The 18,019-nt window shown below is 32.7% G+C and overlaps 1 protein-coding gene across 3 annotated transcripts; it reads left to right on the top strand.

The window, feature by feature from the left end:
• The first annotated feature begins 2,491 nt into the window (after positions 1 to 2,491).
• LOC111293657 (WW domain-containing protein) lies at positions 2,492 to 17,833 on the top strand. Of its 3 annotated transcripts, none has more exons than XM_089743420.1 (13): positions 2,492 to 2,671; positions 2,769 to 2,809; positions 2,881 to 2,956; positions 3,052 to 3,130; positions 3,418 to 3,504; positions 3,619 to 3,791; positions 4,051 to 4,107; positions 5,169 to 5,328; positions 7,992 to 8,211; positions 11,330 to 11,443; positions 16,632 to 16,757; positions 16,872 to 16,923; positions 17,045 to 17,833. In XM_089743420.1, exons 1-13 carry the CDS (start codon positions 2,615 to 2,617, stop codon positions 17,195 to 17,197), a joined length of 1,395 nt encoding a protein of 464 aa, XP_089599546.1. In that variant the 5' UTR covers positions 2,492 to 2,614; the 3' UTR covers positions 17,198 to 17,833. The 3 variants fall into 3 exon arrangements, with proteins under 3 accessions (XP_089599546.1, XP_022742236.2, XP_089599547.1); XM_022886501.2 differs by having other exon boundaries at positions 3,412 to 3,504; XM_089743421.1 differs by lacking the exons at positions 3,418 to 3,504; positions 3,619 to 3,791 and having other exon boundaries at positions 4,051 to 4,103.
• The last annotated feature ends 186 nt before the right edge of the window (positions 17,834 to 18,019 follow it).

Raw genomic sequence — 18,019 nt, 5'->3', positions numbered from 1 at the left:
AACTAAAATTAAATATTACGTTAATTTTTTTTATAATGCAGTAATTGACTATGTTAAAAAAAATAATTGTATTTTTTAAAACAATTATTATCAAATATTACGTTATTTTTTATTATTACATAATAATTGAGAACGTTTGTTTTCTATGTTAATTTTACAAATAAAAAAAAAATAAAACAATTACTGCATTTGGTTTCAACAAATGCAATATTTGATGTTTACAAAAAAAAATGATCATACTTTGATTTTCAAAAAGATAAAAAAATATAAAATATTTTTTATTTATGTAAAATATGGGACAAAAATAACTTTCCTTTCGAAAATTTGAAAAACCAAAGGAAAATATTTATTTTTATTCCTATATTTTGGGTACTATTAAAAATTTAATAATATCTTAAAAATTTGACACCCCAACCAAACGTAAGAATTTGAATACTCAACAGTAACATTTCAAAAAAATCTTAGTGTGTGTTTGGTTTATAAAATTAAAGTTGTTTTTCATTTTTATTTCACATAAAATAGGAAATCAATTAAAATATTTGTTTGGTTGAAAAAATAGAAAATATTTTTTAGAAAATGAAAATGAAAATAAGTCAATACTAGAAAAAAATGTTATTTTAATTATTTTCAAGGAAAATGAAATGGAGGAAATGAAAATTTTGAAACACTGGGCTTTTAAAAATTTCGTTTTATTTGATGACAAATATTTAGGGAGTAGGTTTGAGGTCTCCAAGGGGTGAGAAAAAATCAAAAAATCTAAAAAGTAATTTAAAATCGTAATATTCAATTTAGTTTGGATCGATTTTTTTTTATTTAGTTCGGATTATACTCAGATATTAAATATATATATTAGGTTCGGATCGAATTTTGAATCGGGAAGTGAAAATTTGAAAAAAATCAAACCGAATTGAATTATACATTTTTTTAGTTTTTATATATATTTTAAATTTTTATAAAATAAAAATAATAATTTTATATCAAAATTTTTTTAAATATATTAAAATTTTATATTAAAATAATATATAAAAATTAAAATCAATAAACAAAATCAAACTAATAAAATTTAATTCAATTTAATTTAAATTCAAATCAAATTTTAAAATTTTATAATATTATATAATAATTCGAATCGTTATGACCTCTATCTAAAATAATATCTCTACATATGTAAAACCCAATAATGCATGCAAAGGTAGCATGAAAGCATCCAAATTCCCTAGGTTCGAATCAGGAGGTCTTAGTGATTCACCATGGACACTGACTTCGAAATTTCCACCAGGAAAGCATAAAAAAAAAAGCATTTTTTGTGAGTCTATTTTTAATTTTTATATAAAAGTTGAGTTTGCTAAAAAAGCTAGATTATATTTTATCATTATATTATGAAATTTATGATTATTAAATAATTAATAAATATTTTTATTTGAATTTATATATTTATTTTAATTATAATTTGCTTTTATTATTTAATTTATTTTTCTAAAAGATGCAATTTACTTAATTATTTAATTATTATTTTTATATTTTTTATTTTGAAAAGGCACATGCCAAATACATTTTTATAATTTTTATTTTTGAAAATAAATTTTTTTTTGATGTATCAAATATTTTTTTTAAAATTTAAAAAATAAAATTTTTTTTTAAAAATCAATCGTATTGTTATATTCCCTCTAACCAAATGTCTCATTAAAAAATTCAAAAAAAATGAAAAAATTCTTTCGGATCTCTCAAGATTAAAAAATAAATATAGTTAACAAATGTATAAATAAATAGATTAGAAAAAAAAATAATACTGGTAAGGATGATATACTTCGTAAACTGAGAAGTTTTTTTATTGCCTTGAACTCAATCTAAACATCTCTCCTTGAACTTACCCTATCTAATACCATAGGATCATCTTCTAAATTCAGCTTGACACAAATACAAATATAATATATATATATATATATAAGAGGGATTAAGTTAAAAAAAATTATATGTTTTTATATATTTTTTAATTATTAATTTTAATAAATTTAAGCAATGAAAGAAAGAAATAAAAATAATAATTTATTATCATCCTTAAATATGTTAAAATTAATTATAAAAAAAAATTTACAATCAGCCCCGTAAATATTCCAAATGTATTTTATTAATTAGAAAGAAAAATAATTTTTTAAGTTCTTAACTTTCTATTTTAATACTTATTTAATTAAAGAAAAATATTATACGTATAAATTGAAATTCACAATTTTTGAACATTAATTTCAATAATATGTTAATTGATTTAAAAATCACTTCAAAAAAAGTTTTTAATTACATATAAATATATTATATTATTAAATAATAAATTATTAATATACTATAAATGTATAAAAAAGTATTAAATAAATGTTATAGTATATATTTTAATTTATTTTTTTCTAATGTAACACTAACCCAATCATTTAGACTAGGAAGATCCGACCCTCCCCACCAGATCCATTTAAAGAAAACCGTGGTAACGGGTCTTTTTACCGCCCCTAGGAAGAGGGATCCCGGCAGCGGCACCATCGAAAGCTCCATGCTTTGCAAGTTACAAGTTAGTGTTGCAACTACAATCTGACAGACATAATAGCAAACAGCTGCTGTGCGAAAGATGGAAGACAATTTGGAGAATGAAAATCCAGTACCCCATGTCCTTCTGCACGAACAAGTACCTCTCTCCCTTTCTCCCTCTCTCTCTCTCTTTTTATTTCCCTTTTCAAGTATTGTGCTAATCTGTCTAGTATTTGCTAATGATGTGTTGCCAGGAGATCGCTACCCAAAGAATCATCCAGGCTCAGAGCCAAAGGTATTGGTTTGGGATTCTCATTCTTGTTCTCTTCTGTTTAATCAATCTTTTAATTGGATAATTAATTTCAGAGAGGCAGTCGCTAAACCTCCGTATAAGGATGGCACAGACCTTTTCTGGGAGCGGCCTGACCCCAATGCCCTGAAAGTGAGTAATTTGCTTTCATATTTGCTCCCTTTTGGTTATCTGTTAATCCTCAGGCATAGTTTCTCATTTTCTGTATAATATGCATGTACATACAGGAGCATCTACTGAAAATGGCTTCAGAGCATCGTGCGGAAATGGCTTCTAAGCGTGGCAAGCCTACCCTTCCTGAACCAGGTTCATATTTCATAACTTCCCTTGTTCTTTTCATCAAGTTGATGTGATTGTGTACTTGAATGTAAAATTTACTTCTCCATCTCCTTGTGCTTTTCATCCTCTATCCCATTCTACTGTCCTACCAGCTAAAAGAGCAGTGTTTTTGACTCTCTGAAGAAGGAAAAGAAAGAACAAGAAAAACTTATGTTTTGGATCATGTGTTTTATCTGTTCAGTTACCTTTTTTTTTTTTTTTTAAAGAAGGAAAGAAAATTGCATATTGAGGTTAATTCTTTTCCTTAGCTTTAGGTAACATAGAAATTGGAAACGGGTATGGTGTACCAGGAGGAGGTGCTTATTTCTATGGCACAGCAAAGCCTAATGTAGCTACACCAGGTTGGATTTACCATCAATGCACAAATAGTTCTCATGATTATTTACTAAACCAAGTCAGCATTCTTTACAGAAAAAAAAGAGCAAGTTAAAATTTCATACCTTTTGATGTTTCAGGAAATTTGGGACTCGTAAATAATGATATAAGCCAGAAAAATTCTAAGCTTGGTGGAGAATCAAAACCAACGGCTGCATCTAAGGACTTACCTGAGTACCTTAAGCAAAAGTTGAGAGCAAGGGGCATTTTAAAAGATGATGCAGGGAAAGATGATCTTTCCAGAACTGATAATGCGAGTTTATTTTCTATGTCCTCATATACCTCTTCTCTTATTCTCTCCTTGTTTTAATCATTATAGGTTTTGTTGAACTAGAAAAGCATAGCTTCAGGACATTATTATTAGATCTTTTCTGGAAATCTAACTATTCTAGTTTGCCAGTAGTGTTTTCTGAATTTTTTCTGAAATTTGTTATGTGAGCTTCCTCATATGAGTGCCAATTAGTTACCAGGCAATAATCATTTAACAACTTGCTTTTTCCTTTGGATTTCAGAACTTGGAGACTGGTTCACCTCAGCTCATGGAAATTGGAAAGTTGCCTCCTGGGTGGGTGTGTATCAATGGCTAGCCTTGTGCTTTTAGGTTTAATTTGGTTCCTGTTTGTTTTACAGCTCTTTGGAATCTTTGTTTTGAAATTTTAGATGGACCATGGTTCAAGTCCTTGACATGTGACTCAGCATCGATTCTGTGCTTGCTTCAGTTTTATCTGATTGTTCTATTAAATCTTTAAATGATGTCAAGTTTAGGAGACTTGAAACCTTAATTGGAAATATTGAAGTAAGGAGCGTATAATAATTTGTATGGGTGAATAAGTAAGCTTTTATATTAAACTTGTATATGGGGTTAATAATTTCTTTCTGTAAACATATTAAATTTATAAACTATTCTCATGATAAGGAGATCATAGCAGTATGCAATAGATCATGTCAATGAGTTCATATTTTCACTATTCCCATCAACTAGGTTTTACTCTTGTTCTAGTTGAGCTAGAAGAATTGGAAATGTAAGAGTTGCTATAATATGAAGACACAGGGAAAGTAAATTCAATTATATTATAATCTGTTAAGCTGTCAAAAATTAAAGAAATTAGTTTTGGAAATTTGCTGGCATTAGCAAATTTTTCAGGTTTGAGTTTTAGGCCAATGAACTGGGTTATAGAGAATGGAAGGAAAATAAGGAAAGGGTTACCGTTCAGTTTTATTGGTGCTATCATGTTTAAGTTTTTTTAATATGATAATTGTTATGGGATTGGACTATCTTGAACTCAAAACTGTTTCACTCGGAAAATTTTCTTTTAGGTTCAAATTATTACTTCATGTATTTATGTTATTTCACTCTGGTACATATAAAGATGCTACTTCATTGCCAGAATTCATTTTCATGTGAGCATTCTACATAATGGTGACTAGGTGCCATTACTTTTAGGGTTTTAGTTACATATAGGTGTAAACCCTTTTCTATATGCAGGAAAAACAGATGGGAAAATAAAAACATTCTTAGCTGGATATGACTGTAATCTTATCTCTAAGAAGTTGTCAATTTTATATTCTGGAAAATGCTTTTCTCAATTCTGTTTCATGTCTCTGTTAACTTCTTTTAGTTCCTATGTAGGTGGAAGCAAAAGATCCTTCAACTGGTGCTTCATATTATTATAATGAAAGTATCGGAAAGAGTCAGTGGGAAAGACCAGTGGAAACATCTTTGAGTGCTCATATTCCGTTTGCTACACGACTAGGGGGAGATTGGGTGGAAGCAGTAGACGAAACAACGGGTTTGCTGTGCATTAAGATCTTTGTCTCATTGCCACATTCTGATTGATTTTCTAACTCCACAATATGATTTTCTTTTTGGAAGAAAATACAGAATAAAAATTTAAGGAATGCATGAATACCTGAATATATCTCTTAAGTGTGCAAATGTCATCAAATCTTTTAGAGTGCAGCAGCAGTGATTAGAAAGAAGGATTCTGACATTATGTTTGGGAATAGCTTTTGATAATCATTTTTATTGGAGCTGAACAAATTTGCTGACCAAACTTGTAAAGGCTCTGTCATTAGACTGATAGTTTATTAAGCATCTAACAGTTAAAAGGGAAAGGTTGCTAAAGTACACTGAATTGCAGCACTTTTTTGGAAGTGTTTAATAAAATGCATGCAAAAACAAGTTCGTTGGGTTTGAGAAAATTTGGGTTTTCCTTACTTTTTCTCTTCTGTATTAAATTGAGTTCACAATAATCAAGTGGACTGATGCAGCAGGGGTCAGGAAATGGAGGAAGGTAGAGGTGAGACAAAGGAGAAGAGGACGAAAGGAGGGAGAAAAGAGGAGAACAATGAATAGAAAGTTTAATCTTAATTCAGAAACCAAAAAGCTAGTCTTAGAAGTGGGAAGATAAATATTATGGTTGTAATTGTTTACCTACCAACATATCTATCATACTCATTAGTTCTCACCTTAAGTATCACTTGTCTTGTGGAATGCCATAGGTTGATGGTGTTCTGGACTAAATGAACCATCCACCAACGCCATTATTTCTTTCTTCTAAGTAAGTTAGATTAGGGATTTCTTCAAGATGAGCCTCTAATAGCGGCCTTAGAACAAAATTGTTTTCTATGAGACTGATAGATGTTGGAAGGATACTACTACAAGACCAAAATGAAAAATGTGCATTATCATTTTACTTAAAAGCTCACCTATCTCACATGTAGAAAGCTTTCCTTTCCTCCGTTCCTCACAACTTGCACTAACTGATTTCATCTTAGGGGTTAAATTACTTACCAGACTTTGGCTAGGGATGGTGCTTAAGAAATTCAGAGTAGAAACTTTAGAATCAAGATTGTGAAGAGTTGATACCTTTTGCTAAAAATGTTGAAGATAAACGATGAGGTAAACTTAAATTGTAGTAATAAACAATATGAATTTCTAAACTACTAGAATTTGCACATGGCTCATAAATTTAATGCCATTGGTGTCATGGTGTAATAAAGGATGTTTATATAGGCAATCAGGAGTCTAAGAAAGAAAAAGGCTTTAAGAATTTTATATTTCTGAATGGAAAAGAAAAGGATGAAACTCAACTAGGAGTAAGTAAATCAAGTGGCTGTCTAACCAAATAAGTAACAGGCAATTCTAATGGATGAATGTTAACCCTCACAAGCACAAAGACCACTAATTTGGAAAACCAAGCTGAAATTTTAGGAAATAGAATCATCATGTCAAAAATAGGGGGTTTTGGTCATTGTCGGATCATGATGGCTGTAATAGGGCTATTAAATGAATGTACGGTGTGGAGGCTCACTTCACTTAGATGATATAAAGACTTGGATGATATAAATGATATAAAGAGTAAGATAAGCATTTATGCTATCTTTGACATCAGCTTTAAGAAGGGCACATGATGAGCTTTAGGAAGGGCACATGAGCATATATGTGAGTGTCTATTAGTTGGTGTATGTGACCTGTGGATTTGGACGTAGAGTGTGTTTTATGTGTGTGTGTATACGAGTCCTATAGGCTGCAGTTGCAATGGTTTTTGGAGTTTTAAGCTGATCTACTGGTTGTTGGTAGTGGTGATAGAAAAAAGTCTCCAAAAGGTGGTTGAAAATGGTCAGAAATATAGGTTGAGTTGGTAGAAAATAGATTGTTTTGCAAGATACCATGTGATGCAGCTTCGTAGTAGTGATGGAGGAAACGTATAGGGAGAGGGATGATAGAGCAAGGTGAGGAAGAAAAAAGGTGAGTTATAGAATATTTATTCTTAAAATTGATAATCTGAAAGCTAAATTTCTAGATGTGACAGATACTACTTATATTCATAAGTCCATGTAACCATAGTTCCTACAAGGAAAGTAAACAAGTAACCTTACTTGTAAACAAAGTGTCTAATTCTGAGATCTTTGTCCAATGAAGTGTGTTGGGAGTTCCTTGATGGTAGTCCATGATTAGGGTTTGGGAAGTTAAGGTAGTGCAATGAAGAATCGGAGGAGGGGGTTTGTAGAGAGGTATAGCTTTGGCAAATACGTATGTTTTAGAAGGTGATAAACTGGTGAATTGGCTAGTGGCTTAGCATCAAGGAGTATTATTGATTTTAGAAGGTGATAAAACTGCACACTTGTACAAATATATATTATAATATTATATGCAGGCTTGAATTCTACACTTATATATGCAACAAAAACTTGAAACCGCATTGTTGACCTGCTTTGGTGTTGCTTCTATGTGTGCTAATATTTTTATATTATCATATTGGTTGTTGATTATACTGCTTGGAGATTAACGGCATACATTGCCTTGTGTTGTTAATGTACACATGTTTTAACTTTTGATAAAATCTACAATGTGCAATAGGATAATAACATTGCTTTGTTGTGCCTTTTGACTAAGTACAGAAATGTTAAGGGTTTTTCATTTTTCTTTATTTCTTTTGGGCAATAATAGGGCACAAATATTATTACAATACAAAGACCAATATATCTCAATGGGAGTGCCCTAATTTATCACAGCCAGTTGCATCAGAGTGCCCTGGAAACAGTTTTTCTGGAAATACTTTTAATGAGAATTTGGCTTCTCAGTCACCAGACCTGGACAAATGCATTGGTTGTGGAGGTTGGGGAGTGGGCCTGGTGCAGGTTTGGGGTTATTGCAATCATTGCACACGGTATGTAATTTCTTCAGATATAGCTTTTGTATTGCTTTAATTTTATGCTGAACAAGCTCTTTTTACCTGCACATTTTAGTAGGTTGCAAAACGAAGGAGCACATTGATGTTAACTCGCTTGCTAAATTTATCTTTAAACTTTTATAGGATAAAAATGATGTTTTATTGTATTACATTATAATGATAGACTGAGTTTCTGTTGTTTTTGTGTTATAAAATGATTTTATTATCATATTATAGAACATAATGCGGATGAGTAAATTGTGTTTGTTCTGGTGAAAAAAAAGAAAAAAATCATACACATTAGAGTTCAGAAAAAAACTATTTTATGTTTCTAGTTTAGGCAATAATGTCATGATACAATTTAGTAATTATGATTAATTACATAAGGAAACCATTTTTTATTGGTCTTTTAATTAGCAAAAAGTAAATCCATCAAACAAAATGTTTTTGTTGGAAATATGTTCTTCGTTTTCTTTTAACAACACCTTTTTGTTGTCTATGTAAAATATTAAAAACTACTATAAGTTATTCTACTAAAAATCAAAGAAACCTAACCAAGATTAATTTTCTTCTTACCTATGCAACTTAAATTTTTTGGGTGTAATAGGTTAGGTGTGCACCCTACACACTATATACATCTAAATCATATCTGAAGAATCTAGAAATGGAAAATAAAATGATTGGTGCATGGGAATTGAAAGACAGAAGAGAAGCTGGGAGAGTATCAGACCTTTAAGGGAAAGATGCAGAGCTTAGATTAATAAAAGGAAAGAAAGTGAAAGCCTCTCAAAAGCACTTAAGAATAAAGAAAGAGAAGCAACTAACAATGCATCTGTGAAAGGGACTCACCGTTCTAATTGAATGAGGTCCTATTTTAGTTCTATTAATATTTTTTATTCCACTGTTTCAATGGTTGCTAGTTGGTTCCAATAAATTGTCACAGTGAGTTTAATTTTTTAAATTTTTATTTCTTTTTTTTCAACTGTTTTTTGTTGCAGATAGTCTTTTAAAGTATTGTTAATTGATGGAGGAAAGTCTGTCCTAATGAGATTTTATAAATGGTTCTAAGCATTTTGGGAAGTAGTAAATGCATGCACTATTTGCCATTGTCCACAAGACTTTAATACTCTTTGTGTATGAAAAAGAAAAGCAAATATAGGGAGCCTATAAAATGGAAACAAAGAAAGGAGCAGCACCCTCAAGAACTAGGGTTGTAAAGGAAAGTTTATTTCCTAAAGACCTTGTAGAAGTCTGTAGTTTGAAATTATAATTAGAATAGCCATCTTTTGTCAAAATAGGGGGCTAAAGCTTTTAGTTTAGGTTTTATATTTGAGCAAACTATGTGAAAAGGTAAGAATGAATTGTGTGGGCTGATATTGAGGGACTATTAGTCATGGACAAGAATTGTGCCTGGGTTTCTCTTCCTGCAAAAAATGGAGGAAAGTCTCTAGAAAGAAAGCAAACATGGTTAAAGGCAGTAACACAGCATGTCAGTCAATAGTTTCTAATTCTTGTTGACATAGGAAATTAAAAAAGAAAAAAAAATCAAGGTTTCATATAACTCAAAGGAAGTATGATTGTTGTTTAATGGTTTGCTAGTACTTGTCCTACTTTGCTATTTGAATCATTTGAAGTATACATTTCATGACATTTCCTTTTGGAGTATCATTTGTGACATAGGCAAGGTAGAAAATGCATTTTACATTTCGAACACTATTCACCTAGTATATTCCACACCCCCTTCATTATTTCTTAAACCAACCATTGGGTCTGGATTTTAGTCTACTTAATAAAACTACCCTTTTCTGGCATTCCAATTAGGGGATGTTAGGGTAGCATTTGTACATTTTTAAATAGAAAGGGAGAAATGTGTCTTTACAATTAAGGTGTTTTTTTAGATTCATCCTTTTCTATGGCACATGTTAAGTTCCTGCATATCTAAAGGCTTCAAAAGTATGCATGAACTTTTGAGGGAAAAGTAAGAGAGCTTAGCCTATTCGGTTTTGGATTGGAGGTTAAAACCTTTGCAACAGATAGGCTCACTTAGAACTTCTCGTGTGTGTGGGAAGAAATATTCAATGAAGTCTTACTGGGCATTCAATTTGTTCTTTTAATGTTTTAAAGTCAAAATTTGATTTTAAAAAGTAGAATGCTTTTGTATAGGTCAGTTAAAAGTGGCTGCTTGTAGTGTTTTGCCTAATATCATTGGATTATGATATGCATACCGGCATTCTTGTTTTTATTTTGCACTTGGATTAAATGATGTGCCATTTTCTTTTCTAATGTAAACAACTGGAAGGAGATATTTACACAACACTGGATTATACTGGCATTGGATGTTCCACGTGTAGCATGTGACTTTTATGGCAGCTAGCCACCTTTGTAGTTTTTTCAGCTAAAAATTTTTGTAATGTATACTTCTGTGAGTAAAAAGGAATACTGTGAAAAAGAGAGTGTGCATTTATGAGGTAATCTCGTAACCACAGTATCAAGGAAATTGTACTTATCCATAATCAGTTTTGGCCTCTAAAAGCCTTTTACACTTAAATTTGGTTATAAAACATACTTTATTTCCCAAGAATTTATGGTATAGGCCCTGTTGCCATTTGTGTATACATTTACACATTGCTATCTGTAGGGGATCAAAATTTTGTTTAGGTCAGACACTTTAAGACCATAAAATGGCATACAAATGAAATGTTGTAGGTAGCATGCCATGGTGCCATTGGTTCATTGAGGTTTCTTTTGTTTTGTTTTCATAATATGGATTATGGAAAATAAGATCAGAAACTGGTACACTTATGATGCCATTCTGAAACTCTTTTCTTTATTCCCTGGTCATGCTAGATCAGCCAATGAATGAAATGAAATGGAAAACATCTAATTTTTCATGTCAACATAATCCATTGTTCAAAAAATAGGATATCAAAACTTGTTCACATAGGATATTTGTAACTAGGAGAGCCCTTAACTTCGTCTTAAAGAGTGACACACACACAAACACGCACATTCACATATCTACATACAAGCATACATTTGTATATGTATTTTCATAATTCTGCATTTGGTAAAGCAGGTTGAAACTGATGATACTGAAAACTTCTTTGAAATGCAGAGTTCTCAATCTGCCACAGAGCCAGTGTTTGTCAACTATTATGGATAACCAGCAGCATAATAGCAAGTCTTCTAATACCAAGGACAATTATGAGAATAAGGCTCCAAAACAGCGGTACACACTCTAACTTTGGGTTTCTATTTAATTGAACTTTAATTTGCTTATATCTGAGGCTAATGCATGATTCAAGTTCATCTGGCAATGCGATACATTTCTCTTGAGAATTCATGTGTAGTCCAGGTTCTTGAAAATAAATGTTTCTAGAATAAATTTTCCTCCTAATTCTCTTGCAGTTTTAGCATATTGTGAAGACTTGTTGATGTAGTACCAATAATTTCAAAATCAAATTTAACATGAATATGGAAATTTCAATTGTCAAAAACACAAAAATCTCTGGTCTCAATATATGATGACTCAAAATTGAATATCTGAATCATCCAAAGTTTCCCTCAGAAGTCTTGAAATAAAATATTTGTACGAGTTTCAGAAACTTTACATCAAGCTCACATAAGATAAAGTGAACATAATAAAGTTCAAATCAAATAAGCTTAAATAACAAAGTTTTTTTTTTTTTTAATTTTCATTTAAAATAAGTATTTCTCGAAAATTTAGGTCATAGCCCTCTATCATTCTTTCCTTTTAAACAAAGCTCAATTCTGAAGAGTTAAATTCCAATTACCACTCAAAGAGCACTAGACCTAAGGTCCGAACTTTGAAAGTCATCAGCCACAAGTTAAGAAGCTTCCATGGTTGGTCAACCTCTCACTAACAACATATCAAGGGAATTTCCCATTAGCACAAACAATGAGCTCATAATCTAGAAAATGACACTCTTCTCCATATGAGGTGAAAATCCTAGCACATGTGAAATAGAGGTTCTTGCTAATTACTTGAAGGCAAGAGACTTGAAAATCCCTTTACAGGGTAACAAGTCTTCCTCGTTGCAAATAAGAGTAGTACTCAAATGACTGGGTAAATCAAGTAACTGTGCTTTAGGCGCAAGTTATCAATAAAGATATAGGCCCATGGCATGAGCATGTAATTTATCGAAAGTCTTGACAGTCAAAACAATTAGATGAACACATACTATCACATGGTTCTTTAATATGCAAATCCTGAATATATTCGACAAAAGATTTGGTAGGTTCAGAGGTACAAAACTTTCATGGAAAAGGAACAAGGTCAATAGGTGTATGGGCTTTAATAGCATGGACATACTTAAATGAACTCTTTCCAAATGTACCTATAAACAGAATTGTCATACTCAATCTCAACAGTTGGCAAGTTTGAGTGCCAATTGCTTTTCTTCCCTTATAAAACACCTCAATAAATCACCTAAACAACGATTAACCATCTCAGTTTGGCTATCAGTCTGGATGCAAAGGTAATGAAAACAACAAATCATTTCCACTCAATTTTAAGAGACTCCTTAAAAATAGCTAACTGGACATCTCTATTCAAACATGATAGGATTAGGTAAGCCATGCAATTTCACTACCTCTCTAAAGAATAACTTAGTTACATGAGATGCATCACTAGTACTGCTACATAGGAAAAGTATCATCTTAGAAGATCTATCAGCCACAACAAATTATGAAATTGGCTCTTTGCATTTCTAGGTAATTCTAGGAGGAAGTCTGCACTTAAATCCTTCCAAGATTCAAGAGGCAAAATAAGAGGGGTATAAAGACGTGTTCTGTTTTTTTATTTGTGGCAAGCTGACAAGTGGCAACTAGACATCACACACCGTCCTATCTACATCCTTCTTTAAAGAAGCCCATAAATTCCACTAAAGCAATGGTCTTATCTCTACTTAGATGACCAGCTAATTCACTAGATGCAGCTCCTAATCTAAAAACTTTTCAAGTGAAGTATGTGGACTGCACAACCTATTGGTTTGGAGGTAACTGTCACGAATGACAAAATCCTTCAACTCCTTATGATTGCCACTACTAACCTCTTCAAAAATCAATACAAAATCTGGAAAAACAGTATAATCATCCTTAGGCCTATTAAGGTCCACAATTTCAATACTTAATGCTTGAAGGACTCTTAACTACCATTTGAACTCCAGCCAACATTTTATTCTCAAGAAGATATTGATGTTAAAGGACAAAAGAAAAATACTCATTCAAGCACTATACCACCTAGAATGCTTAGGATTAAGTTTCTTTTGAGAGTGAAGATGCTTCAATGCTAAGTGGACAAATTAAAGCACAAATTTGGAGGTAACAAGTTAAACCTCCAATAATGAAGAGACTGTGCACCATAAGGTTCTTTGTTAATTGACGTCCATCTTGACTTAAAGCCCTTCCTTTACTTCTCCAAGAAGCATCGCAAGCAACCTCAAATATCTTTGAAAAATGTGGATGTTATAGTACAAGGGCCACAATGAAACTCTTTAACATTTTAACCTCACTGGTAATTGAAAGGGTTCACTTAAAGTCATGTAGTTACTAAAGCCCTTATGATGTGACTACTAACATGAAAACTAGGAGCATAAAAAATGATCTAGGCTCAATCTATTCCTTAATAATTCTAACCTTATCAGGTCAACTGCTAAGCATACACAGACATACGATGCCTAAAAAGAGCACAATAGTGGAAGAAAACTCTGCTCATCAACTTTTGCATATAATTTAGCCCTTGTAAGGGTGGTGAAAAGTAGCTGAAAGTAATGTAAATGCTCCTCTTTGGACTTACTATAGGGACGCCATTGAAACTAAACTTTTAGAAACTTACCTTTGACTGACTACAAAAGATGTGTCATCACCCCCCTGAAAATGCTAGGAACTCTAGAAAGACCAAAGGACATGAAAGTTTTAGATGCAACCTTTCACTCATCCCCTACTCTAAGGCGGACATAATGATAGTGTACAAATCAATATTAGTGTAGTAACTAGAGCCAACCAGGTTTCGATTGGGAATTTAATAGCGTTATTGTTCATGCAATATTCTCCTGGATCCTTTATTTTTAGGTTTCAAGGGGGCATATACTGCTGAAGGACTAGGACATAGTCCAGCTAAAATATATCTTATTTGCCTATTCAACTCTTCTCTCTTTGGGATTCAACTTGTTATGTGGCAGATTGAGTAACTGGAACCCTAGAACCATGAGAATGCATGCTAACTATCTCTAATAATTGGCAACGTACTAGGAAACTCATTGGGTATGCCATTGATGAATGTTAATCAACAACTTACTCATCTCAAAAGCAAGCTCACTTTGAAATCCACTAGATTGGGGGTTGCTCTTTAGCTACACTCCAAAAACTTTCAAAATCCCTACAACTCAAGATTGAATCTTTTCTGAGATGAAACATTAGATATTTGGAAACTCCTTAAATGATGGTTGTCAAGATTGAGAAAATTCAAGTGATCACCATACTCAATTACTATTTGTTATCTTGTTCCTGACTAGAAACATCAAGATTAAGCAACCAAGGACAATAAGATGTGACCAACACCCATGGGTACATCAAAATGCTTCTCATCCTTTGTGTCTCTAATATGAAATGGCACTGAATTTCTTTTAAGTAAATGTAGAGTAATTTGTGAAACCAAGCTAACCTAAAAGGAGTGGTGGTGTGGCTCTAACTTGAGGTTCAATAGACGTAATGATCCTGTAGATACCGCACTTGTAGCACTACCCCGTCAATCTTCATTATACAGGCTCATTCATGTGCTACCCTGTCAATCTTCATTATACAGGCTCATTCATCGCACTTGCTTGATGTTTGTATTGGAGATTCCACCCTTCTTCCATTCATCATTGTCACTAGCATGATAGATATACCTCACAACATTAGGATGATGATGGTCAAGTTTTGGGCCATCTCTAGTTTCTCTGTCCCCCACCATAACATTTATGTGAGGTTGCAACTTTGACCTAAGTTGGCCTCCTTAGGATACTCGAGAGTTCCCCTATTTGAACGTATCTAGGGGTTCCTCAAGCTCTAGCTCCAAACCTAATGCTCTCCACTAACATTGAGAAGCAATGTGAATGGTAACATTACATTAAATGCATTAATTAAAACCACCATATGTACAAGGACTAATAAAATTATTGCGTTTACTAGTAACTTGTGAGTCATAATGCCCTCCAAGCAGTTGTTAGTTCTAAAATTGCTGGGTAAATAGCCTTAAACTGGGTGATGGAGATCATCCAAAACCTAATGTAACATAGATATTTATGAGCTAAACCCTAAGCTTGCAAAATACCTAATATAACCCTAAAACACTAATAGTTGGAAATAAAGTAAAATAATTATTAATAAAATAAAATAACCTAAAAATAGCCTGAATATATGTAAAAATTACAATCACATGCAAAAAATATAAAATAAAATCGTATAATTTAATCTATCAACTAGCATATTGAGACTTTGAAATATTGAGCATTTTAAGTTTCTTCCTCCATTGATTTGGGTTTGAATTGTCTAGGAAAATGCATATTATCCCTACATATACCTACAAAACCGTGGATAGCCTTCTTGATACCTAGGAAAATTCCTATCAGCCTCATCATAAATGTCTACCTTGCTCAGGATAAATCTCAACTTCTATGAAAGTTTGTATTGGCTCTATAATCTCACCTACCCTCCTCAAAATTTTAATATTGTCGTGGTTCTTACAATGATAACCATTGCCTATCAGACAGCATGCTCAATGGAGTTTCTGAGCATTGGCTCTATAAGCTCGCCTAACACACCTTTTAAACATCTTCAGAGGCTGCAGCCAGCTCAAAACAAAAATTTTCCCCTAATGAATTGCAACTATGTTCTTCTGATTGGCTAGGTTTGATAATTTGATGTAGCACCAATAATCTCAAAGTAAGAATATGAATTTGAAATTTTTATTTGCCAAAAGCACCAAAAATCAAGTCTAAAAATGTAGTTTGAAAACTTAAAATCTCATTCATCAAAAGCTGCCCCAAAAATCTGAAAATAACCATTTCATGAGTACAAACATTAAACTGATCCTACATAAATACTACAATATCCAGATGAATAAAATAAAGTTAAAACAAAATAACAGTGTAAAAAAATCCTGTTTTCTAGGTTGTCTAAAATAAGATCCTTTAAAATTTAGGTGATGGTCGTTCATCATCACTTCTTCTCCACAAACTATTTTGTGCTGACCGCTTGAACTCTCTTCCCAACTTGCTAAGATTTAACCTACCAGAGATTGTGTAATCTGCATGTCTGTAAATTACATCCACAGAAATGTATTTGGTCACAACCACAAACTGCACATTTACACAGTGGTCTAACAGCACTAAGATATTTTCCCAAATTTGCAGATCCAATGGGAAATCTCTTTTGGGAAAAGGAAACAGAAAAGATAAAAGGAAGCATGTCTACAATGATGATGATGAGCTGGATCCCATGGATCCAAGCTCTTATTCTGATGCTCCCCGTGGTGGCTGGTATGTTACCATTAATAATTTTCCTGCTGTCATACCATCATCTTGAATACTAGGCATGCAAAGTCCAAAGAGGCACCCTTAAGTCTACTGATTCATTTGACATTGGCTCTGCAGGATTGTTGGGCTGAAAGGAGTACAGCCACGAGCAGCTGATACCACTGCCACGGTGCGATATTTTTCTTTGAATATGTATTGCTATACTATAGAAATTATATGACATTTGTTGCCTGATCTATCTTGTTAAAGCTCTCATAATTTTACATGTTTATTGTTTCTATGAACTTTAGGGTCCTCTGTTTCAACAGCGTCCTTATCCTTCACCAGGAGCTGTATTGCGGAAGAATGCCGAAATAGCTTCACATACGAAGAAATCGAGCTCACACTGGACACCTGTATCCAAGAAAGGGGATGGGAGTGATGGCCTTGGTGATGCAGATTGAGATTGTGACTTAAATGGGGCAAATTTCATCTTTTGCGATGCTTGTTTTAGCCTGGTAATCTAAGTGAGTAACTATGCGTAGTCTTGGCTGTCTATACTCGTGAGGATGCAAATCTTGAAACTTTCAGCTGCCCCAAACATGCTGTCATTTGGCAACTATGATGCAACAATCAAAGATGATGACTATAATTCAGCTACTAAAATTGAACGACTGATGGAAGTCCAGTTGTATTATATGGTATTTAATACCCTTTACGACTTCTGCAAATGTGGGAACATGAATATGTTGATCCTACTTTCACCAGGTCATCTATATATGTCATGGACCCAGAGATGATATTCAGGACAGGATTAAAAATGAGACAGGAGAACTATGTACAGAAAAATTTGCAGATTCTTACGCCAGAAGTTTCTTCGTGGCAATGTCAGATGATGTTTTCACAAAGTTAAGATCGTAGGTTTTCTTGTAGTTTGAATGTATGTACGAAAGTTTATTGTCTAAATATCTAGTGTGTTTTTGGCAAAAAAAAAAAAAAAAATTTGTTTGTGTTGAAATTTTGTGTGATTGTAAGTTGCAGCTAGAACCATGCTGTCTGTTAGTGTTAGTTATGAATTTGTAAACTTTGCATCTCCAAAACTCTCTAGTTTTCATCTGATCATCTACACCAGCTGCAAGGAAACCTGTTTGGGGTATCCAGTGATTCCAAGGACATGATGGCCTTTTTATTCATTAGAGGTTCTTAGCAAATAATCATAGGCATTTTAGATATTTAGATTAATCTAACATGTCAAGTCAACATTTAATATCATATCGGTCGCATCA

The sequence above is a fragment of the Durio zibethinus genome, chromosome 14, assembly GCF_047325235.1.
Source record: "Durio zibethinus cultivar Kanyao isolate XHJ-2024 chromosome 14, ASM4732523v1, whole genome shotgun sequence".
Lineage (NCBI taxonomy): Eukaryota > Viridiplantae > Streptophyta > Magnoliopsida > Malvales > Malvaceae > Durio > Durio zibethinus.
This window is presented reverse-complemented; position numbering and strand designations above follow the sequence as displayed.

What these genes read in the sequence shown, in the direction of transcription:
- LOC111293657 (XM_022886501.2), top strand. Translation starts at nt 2,615, where the DNA reads ATGGAAGACAATTTGGAGAATGAAAATCCAGTACCCCATGTCCTTCTG. An exon ending in CTGACCCCAATGCCCTGAAA is followed by an intron (nt 2,957 to 3,051) that starts GTGAGTAATTTG and finishes ATGTACATACAG; the next exon opens with GAGCATCTACTGAAAATGGC. An exon ending in AGCAGTAGACGAAACAACGG is followed by an intron (nt 5,329 to 7,991) that starts GTTTGCTGTGCA and finishes GGGCAATAATAG; the next exon opens with GGCACAAATATTATTACAAT.